The 19,770-nt window shown below is 32.1% G+C and overlaps 2 protein-coding genes and 1 long non-coding RNA gene across 3 annotated transcripts in view; 2 read left to right on the top strand and 1 right to left on the bottom strand.

The window, feature by feature from the left end:
• LOC111417883 (argus) overlaps positions 1 to 19,770 on the top strand; it is a 397,290-nt gene that overhangs the window by 222,548 nt on the left and 154,972 nt on the right. Inside the window, exon 5 of the mRNA XM_071194566.1 lies at positions 11,946 to 12,075. Coding sequence (XP_071050667.1) covers positions 11,988 to 12,075 — 88 coding nt within the window. The 5' untranslated portion in view covers positions 11,946 to 11,987. The remainder of the gene's footprint in view (positions 1 to 11,945; positions 12,076 to 19,770) is intronic.
• Positions 1 to 19,770, top strand: part of LOC139429080 (uncharacterized) — a 516,749-nt gene that overhangs the window by 395,697 nt on the left and 101,282 nt on the right. The window lies entirely within an intron of this gene.
• Positions 13,756 to 14,258, bottom strand: LOC139429200 (uncharacterized). Its single transcript, XR_011639869.1, has 3 exons — positions 14,129 to 14,258; positions 13,883 to 14,066; positions 13,756 to 13,827 (listed from the first exon to the last, which is right to left on the bottom strand). It is a non-coding gene; the product is annotated as an uncharacterized lncRNA (long non-coding RNA).

Below are 19,770 nucleotides of genomic sequence, written 5' to 3'. Positions count from 1 at the left end.
GTTATTTTGAGTTTGAATATCGATTTAAGTGGGACACAAAAATAATATTAAGATCAGGTGTGAGGTGTTATATGATCTTTTTTTTTTTTGGTAAACGATCTACTTGGAACTGAAATCCAATCACGTAAAATATTGTCGTCTTCAGCTTGGGAAATATATTGGTTGCGACGTCAAGCACCGTCCTTTTCAACTTGGCATTAAATTTGTCACGAGATGTAGCAGGTCTAAGTAGTTCACATGAGGACGAACATAGAAGAGTCACAAAGAACGATAAGATTCCATAATTATTTGATAGCGTCTTGTGAACTAGTTCTGTGAATTGGTTCCAGAGTAGATTGGCACATAAAACAAGGAAGGGCAATAAATATGATAATATGTTTACTGTTTTCAAAAAATTGATTTTAGATGTATAATATTATGTGAAGGAATTGTTAATCCAAACTGTGTTAATATTAGCTCTGTAAGTTCGTCTTTTTCTTTCGTCTTTTGTTTTTGAACTTTCGATTCCCCGATCTTACTTACGATCTTTAAAGTAACTCAAACGTAACAATTTTATTACATTCGCCTATCATTAACTCTATTCAAAGTGTGGTCTAAAATCTAAGTGTTATAACAAACAGATTAAGAATCTGCGATATTTAAACAGTACCGCAACTTTTTGAAACTATTATCATATAATTATTAGGCATAAGTATTCTTTAAGGTTGATTATTCAATCAATTTTATAATGTCTTATTTTGGATTTTGTTGCTTGTATTTATTCACATTTTTCCAACTATATTTACATACTTATTTACATATTAATAATTGGTGGTGCAATTATGAGTTATTGTTGACGGCAGGTCTCTACCCAAAATTGCAGCTCGTTCAAATACAATAGTAGTTTTCTTAATCGATTCAATTAATTAATACAACTGAAACATAGACCAACTCATTATTGTTTTAATTTTTTATATCCATCCTAAAAAATCACTGCATCCCATTATGTAATATTAGGACGTAGGTATGGAACAGTTTCCAAATTTGCGGACGGCGGTTGCGGTCTATCACTTGACATTGCGTAATTCGGTATTACAGTAATTTAGTTATTATTCCCAATTTTCCGTTAGATTATTAAACAGAGTTATGTACCTTGGTCAGTTGGCTAACTGCTCCTTAATATTATGTAAAGACAAGAAGCAGATGATCAGAAGACGTAATCAAAAAGCCGTGCAAGTAATAAAGGACAAGAGTAGTTGCATTAATATTTCAAGAATGTTTCAAGTAGATAGTTGATAGACTAAAAACATAAGATGCTCAGCAAATCAAATTTTCTTATGATCTACAAGTTACTGCCAAGATGAAAACGTTAATGATTAGCAATTAAACAGAAACCATATTCAAACGACTAACTCAGTGCACGTAAATATTTTCCAATAAATCAACTTATCACAAAGTTACAGTAGTACAACTGAAAAAGTTTTCTAAGTTTTCATAAGACTATAATTGTAACATCTCGTGCATTTCACACTTTAATATATTAGGAATTATACATCTCACTTGAAACTTTGCCGGATGTCGTTATTTTTTTTTGAGATATTTTTATTTATAACAACATTGGGGCAAGTGAGACACTACTGACTCACTTACCCCATCACTTAAATCAAATCTGTTATTTTAGATTGTTACTTTGGTACCGTTAATTCGTATACATAATTGCAAATAATATGGTTCGCAATTACGTACGAAAAATACAGAGGTACAACATATTCAAACAACGCCATGGATCATGCACTAGAGGTCATGAGAAGTGGGGAAATGTCCATTCGAAAAGCTAGCGTGCATTTTGGTGTTAGAAGAAAAAGCATCTATTCCAGAATAAAAAGGCAAATAACACATCCTGTAAACAAAGGAAGATTTAAACCAATATTTAATGAAACTATGGAATTAGAGTTGCGAAATCATTTGATAAATTTAAAAAAACGATTTTATGGACTGTTAACAACAGAGGTACGAAGAATAGCATTTCAATTTGCTGAAGCTAACAATCTAGATCATGGTTTCAGCAAGCAAAGAAAAATAGCTGGAAAGAACTGGTTGACCAATTTTTTGAAACGGCTTTGTCTATTCGATCGCCAACCAGTATTGCTAGGGTGACTGGTTTCTCCAAGCACAATGTATTCGAGTTTTTTAAAATTTTAAAAGAAGTTCTTGAACTGTACAATTTTATTCCATCCCGGATATTCAAATTCAATTGCGATGAAACAGGCATTACCTGCGTTCAGAAACCCGGAAAAATCGTCGTTGAAATGGGAAGAAAACAAGTGAGAAGAATAACGCCATTGGAAAGAGGCAAAAATACTACTGTTTTGGCCTGTGTTAGTGCTTCAGGTTCATTTATATCACCATTTATGGTATTTTCCGGAGTAAGGATGCATCCTGCGTTGCTAGTAGCTTCATTTCCTGGTACAGTAGGGTACCCAAGCCCTTCAGGGTAGATGGGTAGATGGCTAGAGAGTCTGGGGTTGTTATGTTAATATTACCACCCCATCAAATAGACTCCAGCCGCTTGACGTTAGTGTTTTTGCACCATTCAAAACATATTTATCTCGAGAAATGGACAACTGGCTTACTAATTATCCTGGTTGTAGACTAACAGAATACGAAATGTCCATTATTATCAAAAATGCGTGAAAAGACGTATATTCCCGTATAACGTAGACGTATTTCAAGAAAGCGATTTTGAAGCTGCTGAGGCTCTTCGTGTCACAATACCTTCTCCTATAACATCAGAAATTCGTCAAGATGGATGTAGCCCTAAACTTGATGATAATTCGGATAATGGATCAACCTTAGGTCTCTTGAAGAAAGAAAATTTAAACCCTTTTCCAACACCAGACATACAACATTCTACAACTTCTGGTGACCCAGATCTTAAAATATTACAGAATAAAAACGAATCTCCAATATATGAATCATCAATCAATTACGAAGACCAGAAACCATGACGTTTCACCTATTCCTCAAGCAATTTCAAAAGACAAAAATATGCAAAGGAAGAAACGACGTGTAGAAGGATCCCAAATAACTACTAGTTCGTCTTAATTAAATTCCTAAAGCAAAATCAGTAAAAAAAAACCTGTGAAAAAATAATAAAATTGAAGAAAAATCCGAAAAGAAAATGTGCAGAAAAGCAGGAAGAAAAAAAGTGCATTCAGTACATGACACAAAAAGACTAAGGAGTTGGCAAACATTTGCGAATCACTAGAAGACGACAAAAATGTCATTCACTTGCCAATTCACTGGCCCCGCTTTCCCCTACTTTCAGCAAAAAAATGTTGTGTTGGGGTTAAGTCGAAATGGCGATGTGGCCACAATATTAGTCTACCCCACCATATCCATTTACTAAAGATGTGAAAACTGAAAATTTCCCTCGTTTATTAATGTAGCATGTCACGATGATGGCATGAAACGCATTTCCAAAAAACCTTGTTGTACGCTGCTGTAAGAGAATGTTCCCTAAGAACTAAGAAACCTGGCAAAGTGTTTTCGCAAAAATTACTGTAAGTTTCAGCATTCAGATGGTTTTGGCACAAAATATATATCGAAGGTCGGTCATTTGTAAAACATTCTCAAACCAACGTCTTTATAATATGATGAATCCTTTAGTGCCAAGAACCACGTTTGTAGGTGTTGTAGACTCCTTGTTGGTTGAATTACGCTTCATCGAAAAACAAAACATTATAGATATAGTCAGGATTGTGGAGAGTTTCGTACATTACTTATGTGCAAAATTAACTTTGCGTAAATCATTTCCGGAATACAGCATTTGAAATAAACAGGATTCGACATGAACTATTGGCAGAGTGTAGCTACTCGCAGTAACAATGCACTTCAAAAATCATTTTGAGTATGTGTCAATTAATCATATTCGTTGGTTTACAATGATCTGTTCAGTATTTTTTGTAATTAAACGTTCACATTTTTCTCAGTGGAAGCTTTTAAGAGAAATACGTGCTATAAAGTCAAAAAGGATTAATGCTGGTCGAACCCCATATGGTACAGGGAACAAAATATGAAGAAGCTAGTATTGAATGATTCCTGAAAATACGGATATGAATATAGATAATATCGAATATATAGATATTCAGGTTACTATACTCGTATAGTATAGCCGTAAGGAGTTTCTTACCCTTGACTCTTTCTGGTATTTAATATTTTTTCTTCTTTTCATTGGTCATGATTTATTGTAAGAACTCATCAAACATCAACAAATTATTTCCAATAATAATAAAGTTATAATAGAAAAACCAGCTTGAATCGTCCCTTTTTTTTTAATGTCCCCACTCCAAACAAGGTTACACCCCTGAGGGGATACTCACATATTCTGAGACCGATCTATAGGGTTCGCCTGAGATTTAATATTGTTTTATTTAATATTCATTCATATTACATATTTTTTAGCTTATAAAATTGCGTTCATTACAGAGAATTTTGTTGCTCAATATTTTAGTTTTCGTATTATAATAAGTAACTATTATCCAAAAACATTAATTTAGAGATTTGGGCATTTATGGTTATAAAATATATAAATAAAATGCGAAATAATTGTGAAGAAATTTATAGGTTTTATGTTTTTGCAATTTATATAAACAATTTTAATATTTTATGTTATTTTATCAACTTACAAAAATTGTTGTTACTGTATTAATGTTGTATGAAAACGCAGCACTAATAAAAATGTAAGAATATCAATTAGCTAACTGTAACAAATAAGGGCAAAATTGTATTTCTAAATAAAATATTACTAAAATGACACTTTCTAGAAATTTTTATAAAACAAAATCAATTTTATTTTATGCTATATACCTTTTACTTGTTAGCATGATTGTAAATGTTTTAATCTAATAACAAAGTTAGGTACTAAGTAGAAGATTTTCGCCTAAATAATCTTCCTAACATGGAAACAACCCATTCTCCTCACAAAATCTGCTCCCCCAACAATTACACGACTGCAAATGTTACGAACTGGAAAAACTTCCTGAATAACTCGCCGGTAATAAGTCATCCCTCCCAATTCCTCTCTGACGAGGGTCGGAGTTTGAAAGCTTGTGGTGGTCGTAATTAGTGGCAAGCGTCGGGAGAGAAGGAAAATGTGACGTGCGAACCGCGAATTTTGGCCGCGCTGTTAGCTGCTCACAATGGTGGAGGCGCCAGGTTTTCGAGGAATGCAAAGCAAATAGACGCGGAACGAGAGATAAATAGGAAATTTATGCAGAATTAGTCTACTCTATCTTTAAATCTATTATTCTAACTAACATCATGTCGGGCAGACTCCTTTTTGTGCGGTCCAAAAGAATCAGTTTGATGATAAATGAATATCAGAACAAAGGAATTTAATCGTCGTCATTTATTTCAGGAATCTATTAGTAGGTACTTGATTCAAGAAAAAAAATTAATAGAATTCGTTTCAATGAATTGTATTGCATGTTTAAAAGTCAATTCTTGAAAAAGAAGAGTTCTCATCTATTAAATTTCCATTTCATTATCTTTTTTTTTCTTTCAATTGTCTTGAAATATTAAGTAAAATGATTGAATTCACTTTATAGAGTCATTAAGGACCCCTTTTAGACTCGAAGGCGTCCCATCGGATTCCGACTCGATAAAAAATAATTGCTTCTTAACAAAATCGAAAAACGGTGTACTTTTTCAGAACTTCCACTGCACCCTTCTTTGGAATTCCGTGGGAACGCCGACACCTTGACGGTTACAGATTCGTATCCAAATGACGACGGCTTTCAACGGAGATAAAAAAATAACCAAGACCAACTCCGGAAAGTTTTTATCAAACGCTCCCGCTTTGCATTGTGCTGTACGAACTGGCCGAAATAACTTCGTGTTTATCCACGTTGATATTTTTTTCTTCGGGTCGCCGAAACTTTGTAATATTCCCACCAGATGGGGAAAAATGAGCCATGCGAACTCGGTAAATAATATATTTAAAAGTTTTCGCGGAGACGACGAATAAAAATTTTACGCTGTGTCGTCGCCCTAACAAACAACTTTCTTACGTCGAAGAGAGTCACAGGGCTATAGTATGCATGAAACTTTTCGTTTGGAAATTAAATATAAACACACATTTTTCCTTAGGGTTCATTTATTAAGTTATTATTGTTTTCGTGGATATGTTAATGCTAATAATTTCGTGAGAAATTTTGTTTGCACCTTTATCAAAACTTAAAAAGGTCAAAGCGTGTACTTGGTCGTTAAGAAAACCAATCACCTATCAATTTCACACATCTAGAGTATCAGTTACCATAATCACGTCTCCTGAAAAATAATAGCCAGTGCACAAAGCCATTATTAAGTTATAAGGGTTGCTAATCTCGCAACTTGGCAACCAATAAAGTCTACGCAATAATGCTTAATGGTGTTAAACATACACCGTGTTCTCCTCCCGACGATTTAGACAACGATCTGAAAATTTGTAACAACGCAATTTCCCCCCGCCTTTATCCCTCGCAGCTGTTTTGCATACTTAATAACGGTAATTTGTCCCTTATAGACGTATCTTAATGTGTAATCGTCGTTATTTCGTCGTTATCGGTATTAGAGCAACCCAATTCGGGGGTTCATATTTCAGGGATTATTTATGATTATAATTCTTATTAGTATTTTAAAAGTAATCTCGGTGGTGATTTAAATAACTTATTTTTACATACGAGGATTGTGGTTTCAATAAAATCGTATACATAATTAATTGGGTGGAGTCGTATTTTATGCTAAACTGATTATGCGGAACGAAATCTCTTTATTACTTTAATCACGAACGTTAAAATGTGCATATTTTCAACTGGTTAATTAAGAAAACAATAGATAAAATCTTGTTATACTTATTTAATATATTATTATAATTATTTTGATAGTAGTGTTCCAAGCAATCTAATTGGTGGAATAGTGCATAAACGGTGTTTTATAAATATAATTGTTCAAGTAAATAATCGATCGAATAACATTTTGAAGAAAAAGAGATTTTGGAATACAAAATATACTGAGGAAAGCCAAACCTTCGAGGAGTTGCAGGAAATGAAGGTAACCGTGGAAGTAATACAGAGTTAGGTGGTGATGTGTTCAAAAAAACGGCAGAAAACGCCACGCATTTCAGACAAATCGAAGCAGAATAATGATAAATTGGAGAGTATTCTAGAAACTAAGCAAACATTAACAAAAGACATGTAACAAATAAGAGAAGAATAGAGAAAGAATACAGATGAGATAAAAGAATCAAAAACAGGAAACGAAATGTTAAAAAGAGAAAATATAGGTATATGTTACTGAAAGGAAGCAACTATATTAAGAGCTAAAAGGAATAACTACTTCGTAATACAAATTTTGCAGCTAGTAAAAAAAGAGAAAACTGAGAGAGACAATGACGGAATTTGTGCAAAAGCTGTTGAAAATAGATGTTATTATAAAAGATACTATAAAACTGGGGCAGACAACGCGTCTCCTCAACCTGTATATATGAAACGATAAAGCTTAGGTAATGAAAATAAGAGTAAGCTAAGACACTACAAGGGCGGAAATGCAATATACTTTAACGATGATGTCGAAGAAAGAAAGCAAAGTACAGGGAGAAATTAGAAAGGTTGCTCAAGAAGAAAGGATGAAACGTCGGAATTGGGTTTCAACAGCCAATAATAGACAATCAAGTTTGGAAATGGTATATGAAGACCTGGATATAACTACGATTGTATTAAGGTAGAAGATCTAAAAAACTAAAATATAACTGTTGGGAAAGAAAGAAACATGGATACGACATGGTGTAGAAATAGACTACGAAATAAAAGATAGCGCGAATTGGAACATGTGAAACAAAAGAAGATGGAACTCTGGAAGCTGGGAACTTGGAATATTAGAACCCTGAATGGAACGGAAAATAAATTCGAGGGAAAGTTTGAGAATATTTTCTTCTTTCTTCCATTTAGGGTTAGAGCCTCTTCTTCATCAATGACGCCTCTATTCTGTGCGTAAATTCCTATGTCTGCATTCTATTCTTTTTTCCTGTTTTACGTCCAATTGTCGATATTTTCCACTGCACACAATCTTCTTATAGCTTCACTTCTTTCTATATTATACAGAGTTTTGCCAGTAATTCTGCAAAATGTCTTCATTTCAGCTTCTTGCAATATCCATTTTGTTTTAGATGTATCCGACACATCCAGTCTCAGGTGTATCGGTTATGAACGTTTTTTTGATGTTCTTATATATTCATACTTGTACTTACAGTGTTCATACGTAAATATTTAAAAAATGTTTAAGCAGCTTGCGATTTTATTAGCATTCCTGACTTGATGGGATATTCTATTTCAATATCATCAAAACTTTCAGTATTACAAAGGCCCTATGTAAATCAATGAAACATAAAAATGCGGGATTATCATATTCTATTGACATTTCTACGGCTTGTCTCTTTACGAAAACAGCATCTGTGCAGGACCTTCCTCTCCTAAAGCATTGTTATTTTTCAGTCAGTGTTGCAATGTAGATTTAGAGTAGATTTAGATTTAGAGTAGATTTATCCCTATGTAGTTGTATTGTTCTTTTTTTACTCCTTTTTGAACATTAGAATCATTGTACTTATTATCCATGCATTGTTCTGTTAGGATTTTGTTTATCACTGATGTTATTTCCGTTATTATACTTTATCCTCCATACTTTAACAACTTATTTGGGATGTTGTCCTGGTGATTTTCGGTTTTTCAGTTTTCTTAATGTTTCTCTGGTATTTTCTGGTGTTATTGCAATGTCATAATTTATTGTGATGTTTTTGGTTTATCTTCCTGTATGTCGTCGTAATCACTTGTTACATACTTTATCGAAGTATTTTCCTCCGTCTGGTTTGTTTCTATCAATTCATGTACCTCTTTTCTCTGATGTCTGACATGTCTCCATATTTGCTACTGTTGCCTGCAAAAATCTGACGCACGGTCTGTCTTATTTCGTTTATGGTTTGCATTCGCAACATTTTTTATTTTGTTTTTGACTTTATTCCGCCAGTCTTCTATGTCGTTTTCCCATCCTACTGGGTTTGTACTGATTTTCGTGGCTAACCTTTGGCATAGAAGTTTTGTGGATTCATTCCACAAACCTGTATTGTTGTCTCCTTTTCTAGTAAGTTGTCCTTTGCTGAATTTCTTGTTCTTTTCTTAATAAGAGTTTATGGTCACCCATATTAGCCGAGTTTAGTATTCTGCCATCTAGCGTTTAAGATGATGATACGTTTCGGATGGTCAATATGTAATCAATCATAGATTTCCGATCTCTGCTACATTTCAATGAATAGTTGTATGTGTCTATGTGGTCATAGAATGTGTTATTAATTCTAAAGTGGTTGAGTGAACATAGATTCACCATCAATTCTCTGTTATCATTGATATGTCTTTGTAAAATCTCTGTTTGATTCCTGGTACTACACTATTACTTATTCGTGCATTGAAATATCCCATTATTATTACTTCTTCGTGTGGTATATTCTTGCCATAATCCAAACAAAAAGGAAGGAACGAGGAATGATAAAAACGGGAAAGGGTCTCACATCCGTATGCGGGGTATGCGAGGAATATAAAAGAACAGCAGCCGGTGTAGGATGCATATTCATAGCAACGAATACTTTCTATAGAATTAAAAGACTGAAATAATGACTATTAAACGTTAATAGTGGTATATGGTCCAAATGAGGATGACAAAGCCGAAACAAAAAGGTGTCCTTTTGGAAGGAACTAACATCAATAGCAAAGGAGGCAAAGGGTAGTATATACATAGGAGGAGATATTAACAGTAAAGTAGTCAAAAAGAACGAGGTGTATAGTACCGGCATTGGTAAGCACTGTGGTGAAATAAGAAATAATAATGGAAAGCGAATGCTTGATTTCTGCATACTAAATAACTTAATAATAACAAACACTAAGACAAATTCACCTGAGAAGTTTAAAGTAGAGGCGAGAAAACAATAATTGACTAGATATTAGTGAAAAAACATAAAAGAAAATGATTTTAGATTCAAAAGTAAGACGAACACCGGAAATTAGCAGATCACTACCTACTCAGCACTTAAAAACAAGTTACAAAATGAAGATGATAGATAACACAGAAAAGGAAAATACAATCTAAAACAATACGAACATACAAACTAAGAAATAGAACAGCAGCAGAAAAATACGAACGCGCAGTATCAGAACTATAAGCTGTCATAAATAAAATAGCAGAAATCAGCAAAATAATCAGAAAATATCAAAAAATTACCATGTCATAAACTTTAACCTTTTGGCCAAAGCAGAAATATCACTGAAATCAAACATCAACGTGTTCAAAACAATCTACAGGCATAAATTAACTTTTGGCTGTAAGACATGGCTGTTATGATAGCTAAGATAGCAGAAAAGCAAAATACAAGCGACTGAAATGATAGAATGAGAAACACTGGCATTTGACAAGAATTGGGAGTTTATCGAGAAGTTAATATTGTGTGCCATGTACAAAAAATGAGTAGAATGAGTAATTGACCGTTCAAAAAAGTTTGGGAAGCCAGAGTGCAGGAAAGTAGAAGACGGGGAAGCAAGCGACAGACATGCAACGAATTCATAAGGCAAGCATTGGTGAGGAGAGGAATGAATTGGACGGATATTAGAATATTGTTAAGAGACGGGTATATATTTAAGAAATTATATATATTAATTAGTATGTAATAATTATTATACTACTAATATAAAAACATATTTTTGATGAAACTTTTAAACAGTAAGTTCTTCATTTATATTTATTATTCAGCGAAAAAGGAAATTATGTAAGAATATAAAGAAATTAGTACAATACATAAATTCATTTATAATTCAAATTTAAAACGTGTCGTTTTTAGTCTGTGAATTCCATTAATCAATGTTAATTAATCCGACGTCGAAAATTGGTGATTGAAAGTGCAAAGTGTAAAATTGATTTTTTATCAATAAACCGTGATTCGGAGGGAGAGATTCGGCGCGGCGGTCCGTTTCATCGCGGCTCTACAACAATCGGCCTCCGAAGTGGCGCCTAATCCTTTGATCCCTTTTACTCGTCAAGGATCCGAACGGATTAAACTTTTAATTACAAGCGAATCGCTTCGAATCTCGAATCTTTCTAGAACTGTAAGAACAACGTTTGCCAGAAGATTTCGTTTCCTCCGGCAACGTTCCGTCGGTTTGCGTACGCCAGCGTCCGGATGAATATTATTCATTTTCACCATTAATAATAAATCAGCATAATGGCCGTATTTCGTGAAAGTTTAAAGTGCAGTTTAAAAGCTAACTCCGCATCGATTGCGGAGAGCTAAGACCGAACTCAAGCTCCTCAGACTTCGCAGTCTTCGTTTCGGTTCGTTGCTCTCGTCTACCGAATTAAAATCATACCAACTAGAAACCAACAGAACGACTTTGCTCAAAACGAATGTGTGTAGCGACACACATTCGTTGTTCCGGTTGGTTTCTTACCTTAAACTAAGATATTATCCGCATGGAATGAAAAGCTTTCAGCTGTAAAGGTTAAACTAACAATTTTGATATTATTTGCCCACTAATATTCTTTAAATTAACCTATTTGAAAGAGAGTAAACTTGACGGGCTCTTTCTCCACTAAAGTATTTTAATAAACACAGAGGGCCACAACAATGTTGGTACCTTCGCGAGGGGCCCTTTTTGGCATTAAGTAATACATAAAGTATTCCGGCAGAGGGCGGTTCGTAAACCGGTTTATTTACGCTTAAGTGGGAAATTTGCCGCAGATGGTGCCAGCGTCGTAAAGTCCGGAACCGACGTTCGCGTTCTGCTACTGTTCGGCCGGTTTTAATGACCGTCGATGAAATATGGCGCAGCGACCGGCGAACGTCGTCGTTTATTAAACGCTACAGAACCACCTTTCTCTTGTTGTTGTAGGTGCGAAGTGCTACAATGTAACCGTGGCCATCAGCGGGAACAATGGACGTCCGATGGCTTATGTCCCTCTCCCGACTTCTCCTCATGTTCGTTCAACTGGTGAATTATACTGCCACGTTCAAACAACAAGGTAAGTCATTTGCATTTATTTCCTGCTGAAAATTTATTGTTAAATTGCTGGAAACGTGTATAGTTAGGTATTTCTTTCCTACAAGAAATTTAATACACTTAAATATCTCCTCTTTTTTATTCCTACTAAGGTTATTGTAATAATTATAATTTTAAATGTGATAACCTGTGCGGTAAATCATAACAAAATAAATAATAACACCGGATCACTCTGCAACTCTACCAACTTGTTTCTTAGTAATAGCGTTCATTTTCTGCCTATAAGCCAATATAGGTGTCTAAATTTGATATCAAGTTCCTCACGTTTTTTTTGACGTGAGCTTTCCATTTGAGCTTGGCATCCAGCGTCATACCAAGATATTTTGCGGTGTCGGCGTAAGGAACTGCCTTGCCATTTATGTGTACTGGGACATAGTTAACTTTCTTATAAGCAAAGTTTATGTATGTCGATTTATTTGTATTTAGCTTTATTAGCCCTCGTTTGGTCCAGTTTTCTATTGAATTTAAGGCCAATTGTAACTTATTTGCTGCAACTACTTCATTTTCATCTGCGTCATCTGCGAATGTAGCTGTTAATGTTTCTGGTACCTGAGCAAGGTCGAATGTGTAGAGTAAGTGTTGGGCCAAGAAAGATGATCAGAAAGATATGATTTTAATAGTTGACTATACGTTGATGGTAGTATTTGGTCTAGTTTGTAATTTAAGGGGGAAACCACATTAGGAGGCTCATATTCATTGATTTTTTAGGATTTTTTTTTTTGAGTGGGAAGAATTAATTAGAATTTAATCAAATTTTGACATTATTTTGTTTATATTTCGAACAACTTTTTTGAATTTTTTTAAATAATTTTATCGAAAAATAACAGTTATGCTCTGATGCCCGCTGGACGTTGTATGTAGAGTTCTCCAATTGCGGGACGTGTAGCCATTTCAATTTTCATCTGATATCAAAAAGTTTTTCATTTCAGATTAATAACTTATTTTCTAAGAATATGAACCTCCAAGCAGATAAATGTAACGAAAATTAAAAGTTTTGCAGGTGTTGGAAAACTTTACTTAAAATTTCACTTTTTTTTCAACAATTAGAGGCTTTATCAAGTACTGAATATTAATAAAGTTTATATCTCTTTTCTCTTGCATTGTCTAAATACTAAATATTAATTACTTGGTTAGTGAATAAGGAGATCTGATGGACAAGACACTTAGGTCGTATGCTAAATGAATAAACCAACCGACAAAAAACTCTTATTGGAAAATGCACCAGACACAAAAGAGGGGAAGTTCGAATCCGAAGAGGTTGAACCGCTGGCCATGTATTGTGACTCTATATTCCGTACTGATTACGATCAAAGAGATCTGCGTACTAATTTTATAACTTAAATTGTTATTAATTTAAAAACAAGAGCTTGACTTTCTTCAATTGAAGTTATATTCCCTATGTAACAATGTTAGGAAGTTTCAAATTACCAGCCAAAACATGATTTTACTAATTTTCTACTCTTTTAATATTTTAGCAAATTGTTTGAGATGGCCGAATGAGTAATTATAATGGTATTAAACGTTTTCAACTTAATTTAGTTATAATAACTTTCTAGCACTGTGCGTAACATTGAATTTCAATTTTTGGCAATGATCGATTCCAAATTCATCGTGAGTTGTATTAAAATTATACTCGAAGAGAAACGATGAAAGAAATTTATTTTTATATAAGTGCTACATGTTTCGAGACTTAAAGTCTCTTCCTCAGGCACAACTAGAAACAAAAAACAAGGTAATGACTAAGTTACAACATTATATCTATTATTTACCGTCAAGTTTTTAGGAAACAAAATCAGAAAAAGGAAGGAAAAATGTTCATCGTCGAATGAATTCGATTACTTCAAAAATATATAAGTTTGGACAGATCAACGGTTAGATTTAAAATGTAAAGTCTTAAGGGATGTTAATAACAATTATTGTACGTGTCGAAAATTATTCCAAAAATTAAAAAATCTAAAAAAACACATGGTGCATTTCTGCAAGGTCACGTTGAAGAAGTCAAAATGGCTACTTACTTGTTTCATCGCTAAAATTCTTTTGTATTTCTAGGATATCAAAAAGTTTTGAAAAGTTATACTGTAAGAAAAAGGTTAAACTTTAAAAATGATTCCTTTGAAATTGTTTCTAACTATAAACTTACAGAATGAGATTCTTATTCTGTAAGTTTATAGTAAGTAATCGAATTCATTCGACGATGAACATTTTTCCTTTTTCTGATTTTGTTTCCTAAAAACTTGACGGTAAATAATAGATATAATGTTGTAACTTAGTCATTACCTTGTTTTTTGTTTCTAATTGTGCCTGAGGAAGAGACTTTAAGTCTCGAAACATGTAGCACTTATATAAAAATAAATTTCTTTCATCGTTTCTCTTCGAGTATAATTTTAATATTGAATTTCAAGGCATTCCTCAGAGGTCAACTTTGTCTACATTTTGCGAATCCTTAGGAATCGTATTTTCCGAACTCGATGTAGCTCATCGGAAGCACTGTAACAGATAACATATATCACATGAATTTCTTCGTATAAGAAATCAGTCCCGCTGAATTTTAATCAGAAGCTCTGATGATATCGATATGCATTAACTTTACAATTTCTACTTGGATTGCAACTATATGATTAGAATGCCTACGCTTTGTTGTTACTACAACAATATACAATTTAGATTTTAAATATCCTTACAAAAAATCCAACGGTATTAGATCTGGAGATCCGCAGTGGACCATCTACCGTCCCTTAATGTACCTTAACACCAAGTTAAGGTACATTCTTACTATAGCAACATAATGTGGAATTCCTCTCGTTTTTATTCTGCGATTTTTGTGATTTGTGGAATTATTTCATTTTGTAATAATAAAATATGCAAGAAACTTAATACAGATTTTATTAATCATCTTAAATGATGATGACTTCTTAACTTTTTGGATTTCTTGTTAGAGATTCACTTCATTTACTTAGAAAGCTACGGACATCGTTTAATATCACTTTCCTAAATTCATAACTTATTTATTTACACAACAGCTTTTTATTATACCTTCTTAAGTTTTGTGTAAAACATTCCACCCTTGTCTTATAAGCACTTAGGGTTCCCTTAATTCTAGTTGAACGTTTTATAATATTATTTTTTTATTATTTACTTCTTTTATTTCATCAATAATCTTAACCCAGAATAGCCTCTATATTATTATGAGTGCACTTAATAAATACATTCTAACATCATACAAAACCTTTCTGATTAGCATTTCAATTATTCTAGATTTCCAATATTGATCTTTATTATCTTGAATTTGGTGTATTCAATCCCAAATTTTAAAATTTCGTTTTCATGCGCCGTGAGGTTTATTGAACAATTTTCCATTTCCTTTCATATTTATTTCTTAAAAAAATAACATTAATTTCTTCCTACTTAGGTACAGTTCTGCTGGAGATTTGTTCTTAGAATTTCCTAGAAGTTTCGTCGGCGTTCGATATGGCAATAAAAATATTTTCAATAAGTGAAATAAACAAATAAAATTTTCAACTAGGAAGGATTTAAAATTAGTTTCATTACCAGTGTTTTTTGTTAAAAAGTTTTCAGGCCATTTGAGATATAAGTCGTTTATTACCAAAAACATATTTCTAAGGTATGAACTTGCAAAGTCTTCATTAACTCTCTCTCAGGGATTTTCCGCTTCAGGCTATGAATGTAATTCTGATATAACAGACTCTCTGGCGGGTTGTATACAAGATTTACTTTGTTTTGCAACTTGTTCAATATCTTTATCCAAATTAGGCCACTAAATAGAGCTTCTTGCTAAGGATTTTCATTTCACAGAAAACAAAAATTTATTCTCTTTTATATTTAATTTTTCTTTCTTCTTAAGTAAATTTAAGCTCTATTTTTCTTTTCATTTCCTAAATTGTTTATTCCTTTCCATTCATTCTTAAGAATAACTTCATTAATAATTGGAAAACGAATATTTGGTGGATAACTGTAAAAATCCTGTAAAGCTGAAGCAAAAGCATAGTACACGAAAAAATGCGTTGTTCGAAAGCAATCGTTTTATTCTACTTAATAGCAAAATGATACTTTAATGGAATTGCTGATTAACGTTGTAACCTATTTGCAGACTATGTCAGAATTACTTTCTTATTTCCAAAAATTGTAAGATATGATTTATGATCGGTGTATCCTCCATATACATATATAAATTTCTGTATTTTTTTAATTATTCTTGAGTGCCCATCCTTCTTTTTGAAATTTACCTGTACTTTGATTGAGTTGTCAGTTTAAATTAAGCTTCAAATTGTCCCAATTTTTAGAATTATTTCTAATTAATGAGATCAATTTGTAAAATTTCAATTTTTAATAATTTGGCTTTAAGTTTTATTATCTTCAACGAAAGTTTGATGATTCCTAAAAAATTCTTATCTTATTCCTTGGAATAAGCATTGATTTTATTTAGATCATTTTTGAACTAAATATTTGTCCAAGTTATTTAATAGAGTATTATTAAAAAAAATAGAAATAGTATTAAGCAAATATATGGTTTGTTAAAAAGGCTGCAAAATATTTTTGCTAAAAGTGTTACCCTATCATTCCTCCAAATTAATTTTCTAACATAACTTCCTTCCTTTCTTGAATAAGTGTTAGCCAGGCTCGAGACATTTTTGAGGGGTTTTCATTTTTTAAAGAAGCAAAACAGAATACTAATGTAAATCGAATAAAAGCTGATTAATAGAGATAAAATTCATGAAGTATACTATACAGGAATTAAATCGGTAAAAGAAGTGCAGTTATAGAGAAATAAGACTTTTTTATAGGAAACATATTATATGTATAGTGTTTCTTCAACTGTTCAGTCTCGACTTGGTTGCTGAACTCCAGCAGATTTTAAATAAACTTTAAATAAAGCTGTTTATACAAAAACAAATCAATTATCAATTCCCTTTCACTTGCTAAATAACTGAACGATTAAAAAAAAACTAATAACGACCAATAAAGTAAACGATGTACATTGTGATAAAAGTTGTAAACTGTTTTCCCAAAATTGATTTGGACTGGAATCAACAAATTCTTTTAAAACATTTAATCTTTCCAAAGTTCTACTTTGGAAACTATCCCAACCCAACCCAACGCTGTACCATAATATGTAAAGCTAAATGCCTCCAACGAACACTGAAATAATTTTTGTCATTTGGTGTAAGTACCAATGAGCAAAAATATATGTATGACTAAGCAATAGAGTTAGTTCCACACTCGTAGTGTTGTTTTGCTACACTTAGTTCAGCTGTAGTGTAACAGCTGTAACGTGTTTATGACAATCCTTGATATCTTCAGGAACTTCAGGAGTTATTTCCATTCTCCTATGAAATAATCTACCACATTCGTTTCAAACAAACTTTAAGTTTTAACTTTTAAGATTTTATGTTCGCTGCATTTGAAAATTTTCCATTATCACATTATCATTGTTTATAGATATGATATAAACACATCTAAAGCATTTTCGATAAGATTTTCTTCTTTGATATATTTTTAAGGTCACTTCTTTAATTTATTTATTAAATGTTTGAAAATATTTCCAACCATTTTGTAAAAAAGTAAATTGATTGTAGTTTGATGTGAAGACTCCAAATACGAAATTTTCTTTTAAAGTATATAATTTAATTTAAAATTTTAGAGGGCTATATTCGTTCGACTCGAACATATTGATTTCCGGTAATAGTGGTATTTATTTGTAAATTCATTTGGTTGTAAATAATAAATAAGGTGCACCAGCCTTAATGTAAATCCTTCAATCTTATTGTTAACGATTTCTTTTGTCTGATCACTAATGTTTTACTAAGTTTTGAATGAGCTCGACGTCCATCACTTATTATTTTTATATACTATTAAAACCAATATATTTATTTATTCAATATACTTATTTATTGAACGATCAATCTAATTAATAATTTACATAAATTTTGTTTTCAAGAATTTAAACAACTGTTAGTTTTAAAATGGGTAAAATCCATGTTACAAGATTAAATTTAAATAATTTATATGAAACAATACGATGTTCGATTAAACTTCTTGCTATATTTATTAAATTACTCGGTACCGGTTTCAACCCAATCAATTAGGTCATCATCGGCCGAATCTGCATCACCACAATTACAAACATTCCGTAAATAAGTTATCCGGTACAAAAATAAAAACTAATAAAAAATTCTTTATTAGAATTTTAACTTACGGTCAAATAAAAGTCTTTATAAAAAGGAGACACGAAATACACAATTACACATTTTAAAAAATATAAGTTATAATGTATCAAAATTTACACACACTATAAAAATGAAAACCCTCCAAAACCGAACATACATTGGACGAAGCAAGATCTAAACTGCATTATAATAAAATCTCAGTTATATAACAAACAGGTTTCGCAAGAAAATTTAATAGACATAAATAACCTTTTACCAAAAAATATACAGAGAAAACGAAACCACAGAAACTCCAAAGAATTTTATATTTTACTTAGGTAACTAAACAAATGTGTAAATTTAATATCCAACTAGTCATTGAGAAGTCCATATTTTTTGTTTTTAGTATATGTTAATTTCTAGAGCTTTCAAGAGATCTAATTTAAAACCTTTGTTACATCTATGCAACAATTTTACATTCTCAAAATAAATCTCGTGTCCTGTTTCAATTTTATGTTTAAAAACATTAGAATTGGTTTTATTTTTATGTTCCATTATTCTATTTTCCAATTTTAGGCCAGTTTGCCCTACGTACACGTTCTTACATTCAGGGCAATTAATTTGATAGAACCACTGTTAGTTTTACCATTAATTTATCTTTACTTATACTTATCAAATATAATAGCCGATATTTTGAGCAAAATGTGGGTTTCTATGAGCACATATGCGCGAAATTTTGACTGATTGGAAACTCGCCATTTCATCTACGAACAAAGCCTTAATTATTTTCAAGAATTATTTTCAAAATCAAAGCCTATATTCAAAAGTTATTATTTTCGCTCGCATCATGTTTAAGTTACATCACCAATCTAGACCATAATGTTCCAAATATCATGGTGATTATCACCATAAAGCGCTGAAATATGCTATAGCGTGGTATTTACTCTATTTGTCCTTTTTGTCACATCAACGAGAAGATAATAAATATACGAAAAACGATGAAATGTTTCTAACTATAATTTTTTACTATTTTTTCTTGGGGATTACCACTAACTCAATTTAATTATAGTACCAAACAAATATCCTTTACCTCGTATACAACATTTAAATCTACATTTAAATAATTGCACCCTACTTTCTAAAGTAGACCTCGTTAGAGCATGTAACCAAATTTCAATTGCTAAAGAAGACATTTATATTACAGCAATTACTACACCTTTTGGTCTTTTTAATCTCACGCGAATCCTTTTAAGTTAAGAAATGCTGTCCAAACATTTCAACCTTTTAATAATAAAGTTACATCATGTTTAAATTTAGAAACTAATAGCAAGTATGTATAGACGAGAAAAATTTGTTTTCATTTAGAACAAATTGAGATAATTCTTAAAATATGTGTTAAGCTTAAATGCAATTGATTTTTTAAGATATAATATCACTTCAAAAGGAACTAACCCATTATAATATTAAAAAAATAAAGTGATTCAGGCTTTCCA

The sequence above is a fragment of the Onthophagus taurus genome, chromosome 2 (genome assembly GCF_036711975.1).
Source record: "Onthophagus taurus isolate NC chromosome 2, IU_Otau_3.0, whole genome shotgun sequence".
In the NCBI taxonomy this organism is placed as follows: domain Eukaryota; kingdom Metazoa; phylum Arthropoda; class Insecta; order Coleoptera; family Scarabaeidae; genus Onthophagus; species Onthophagus taurus.
This window is presented reverse-complemented; position numbering and strand designations above follow the sequence as displayed.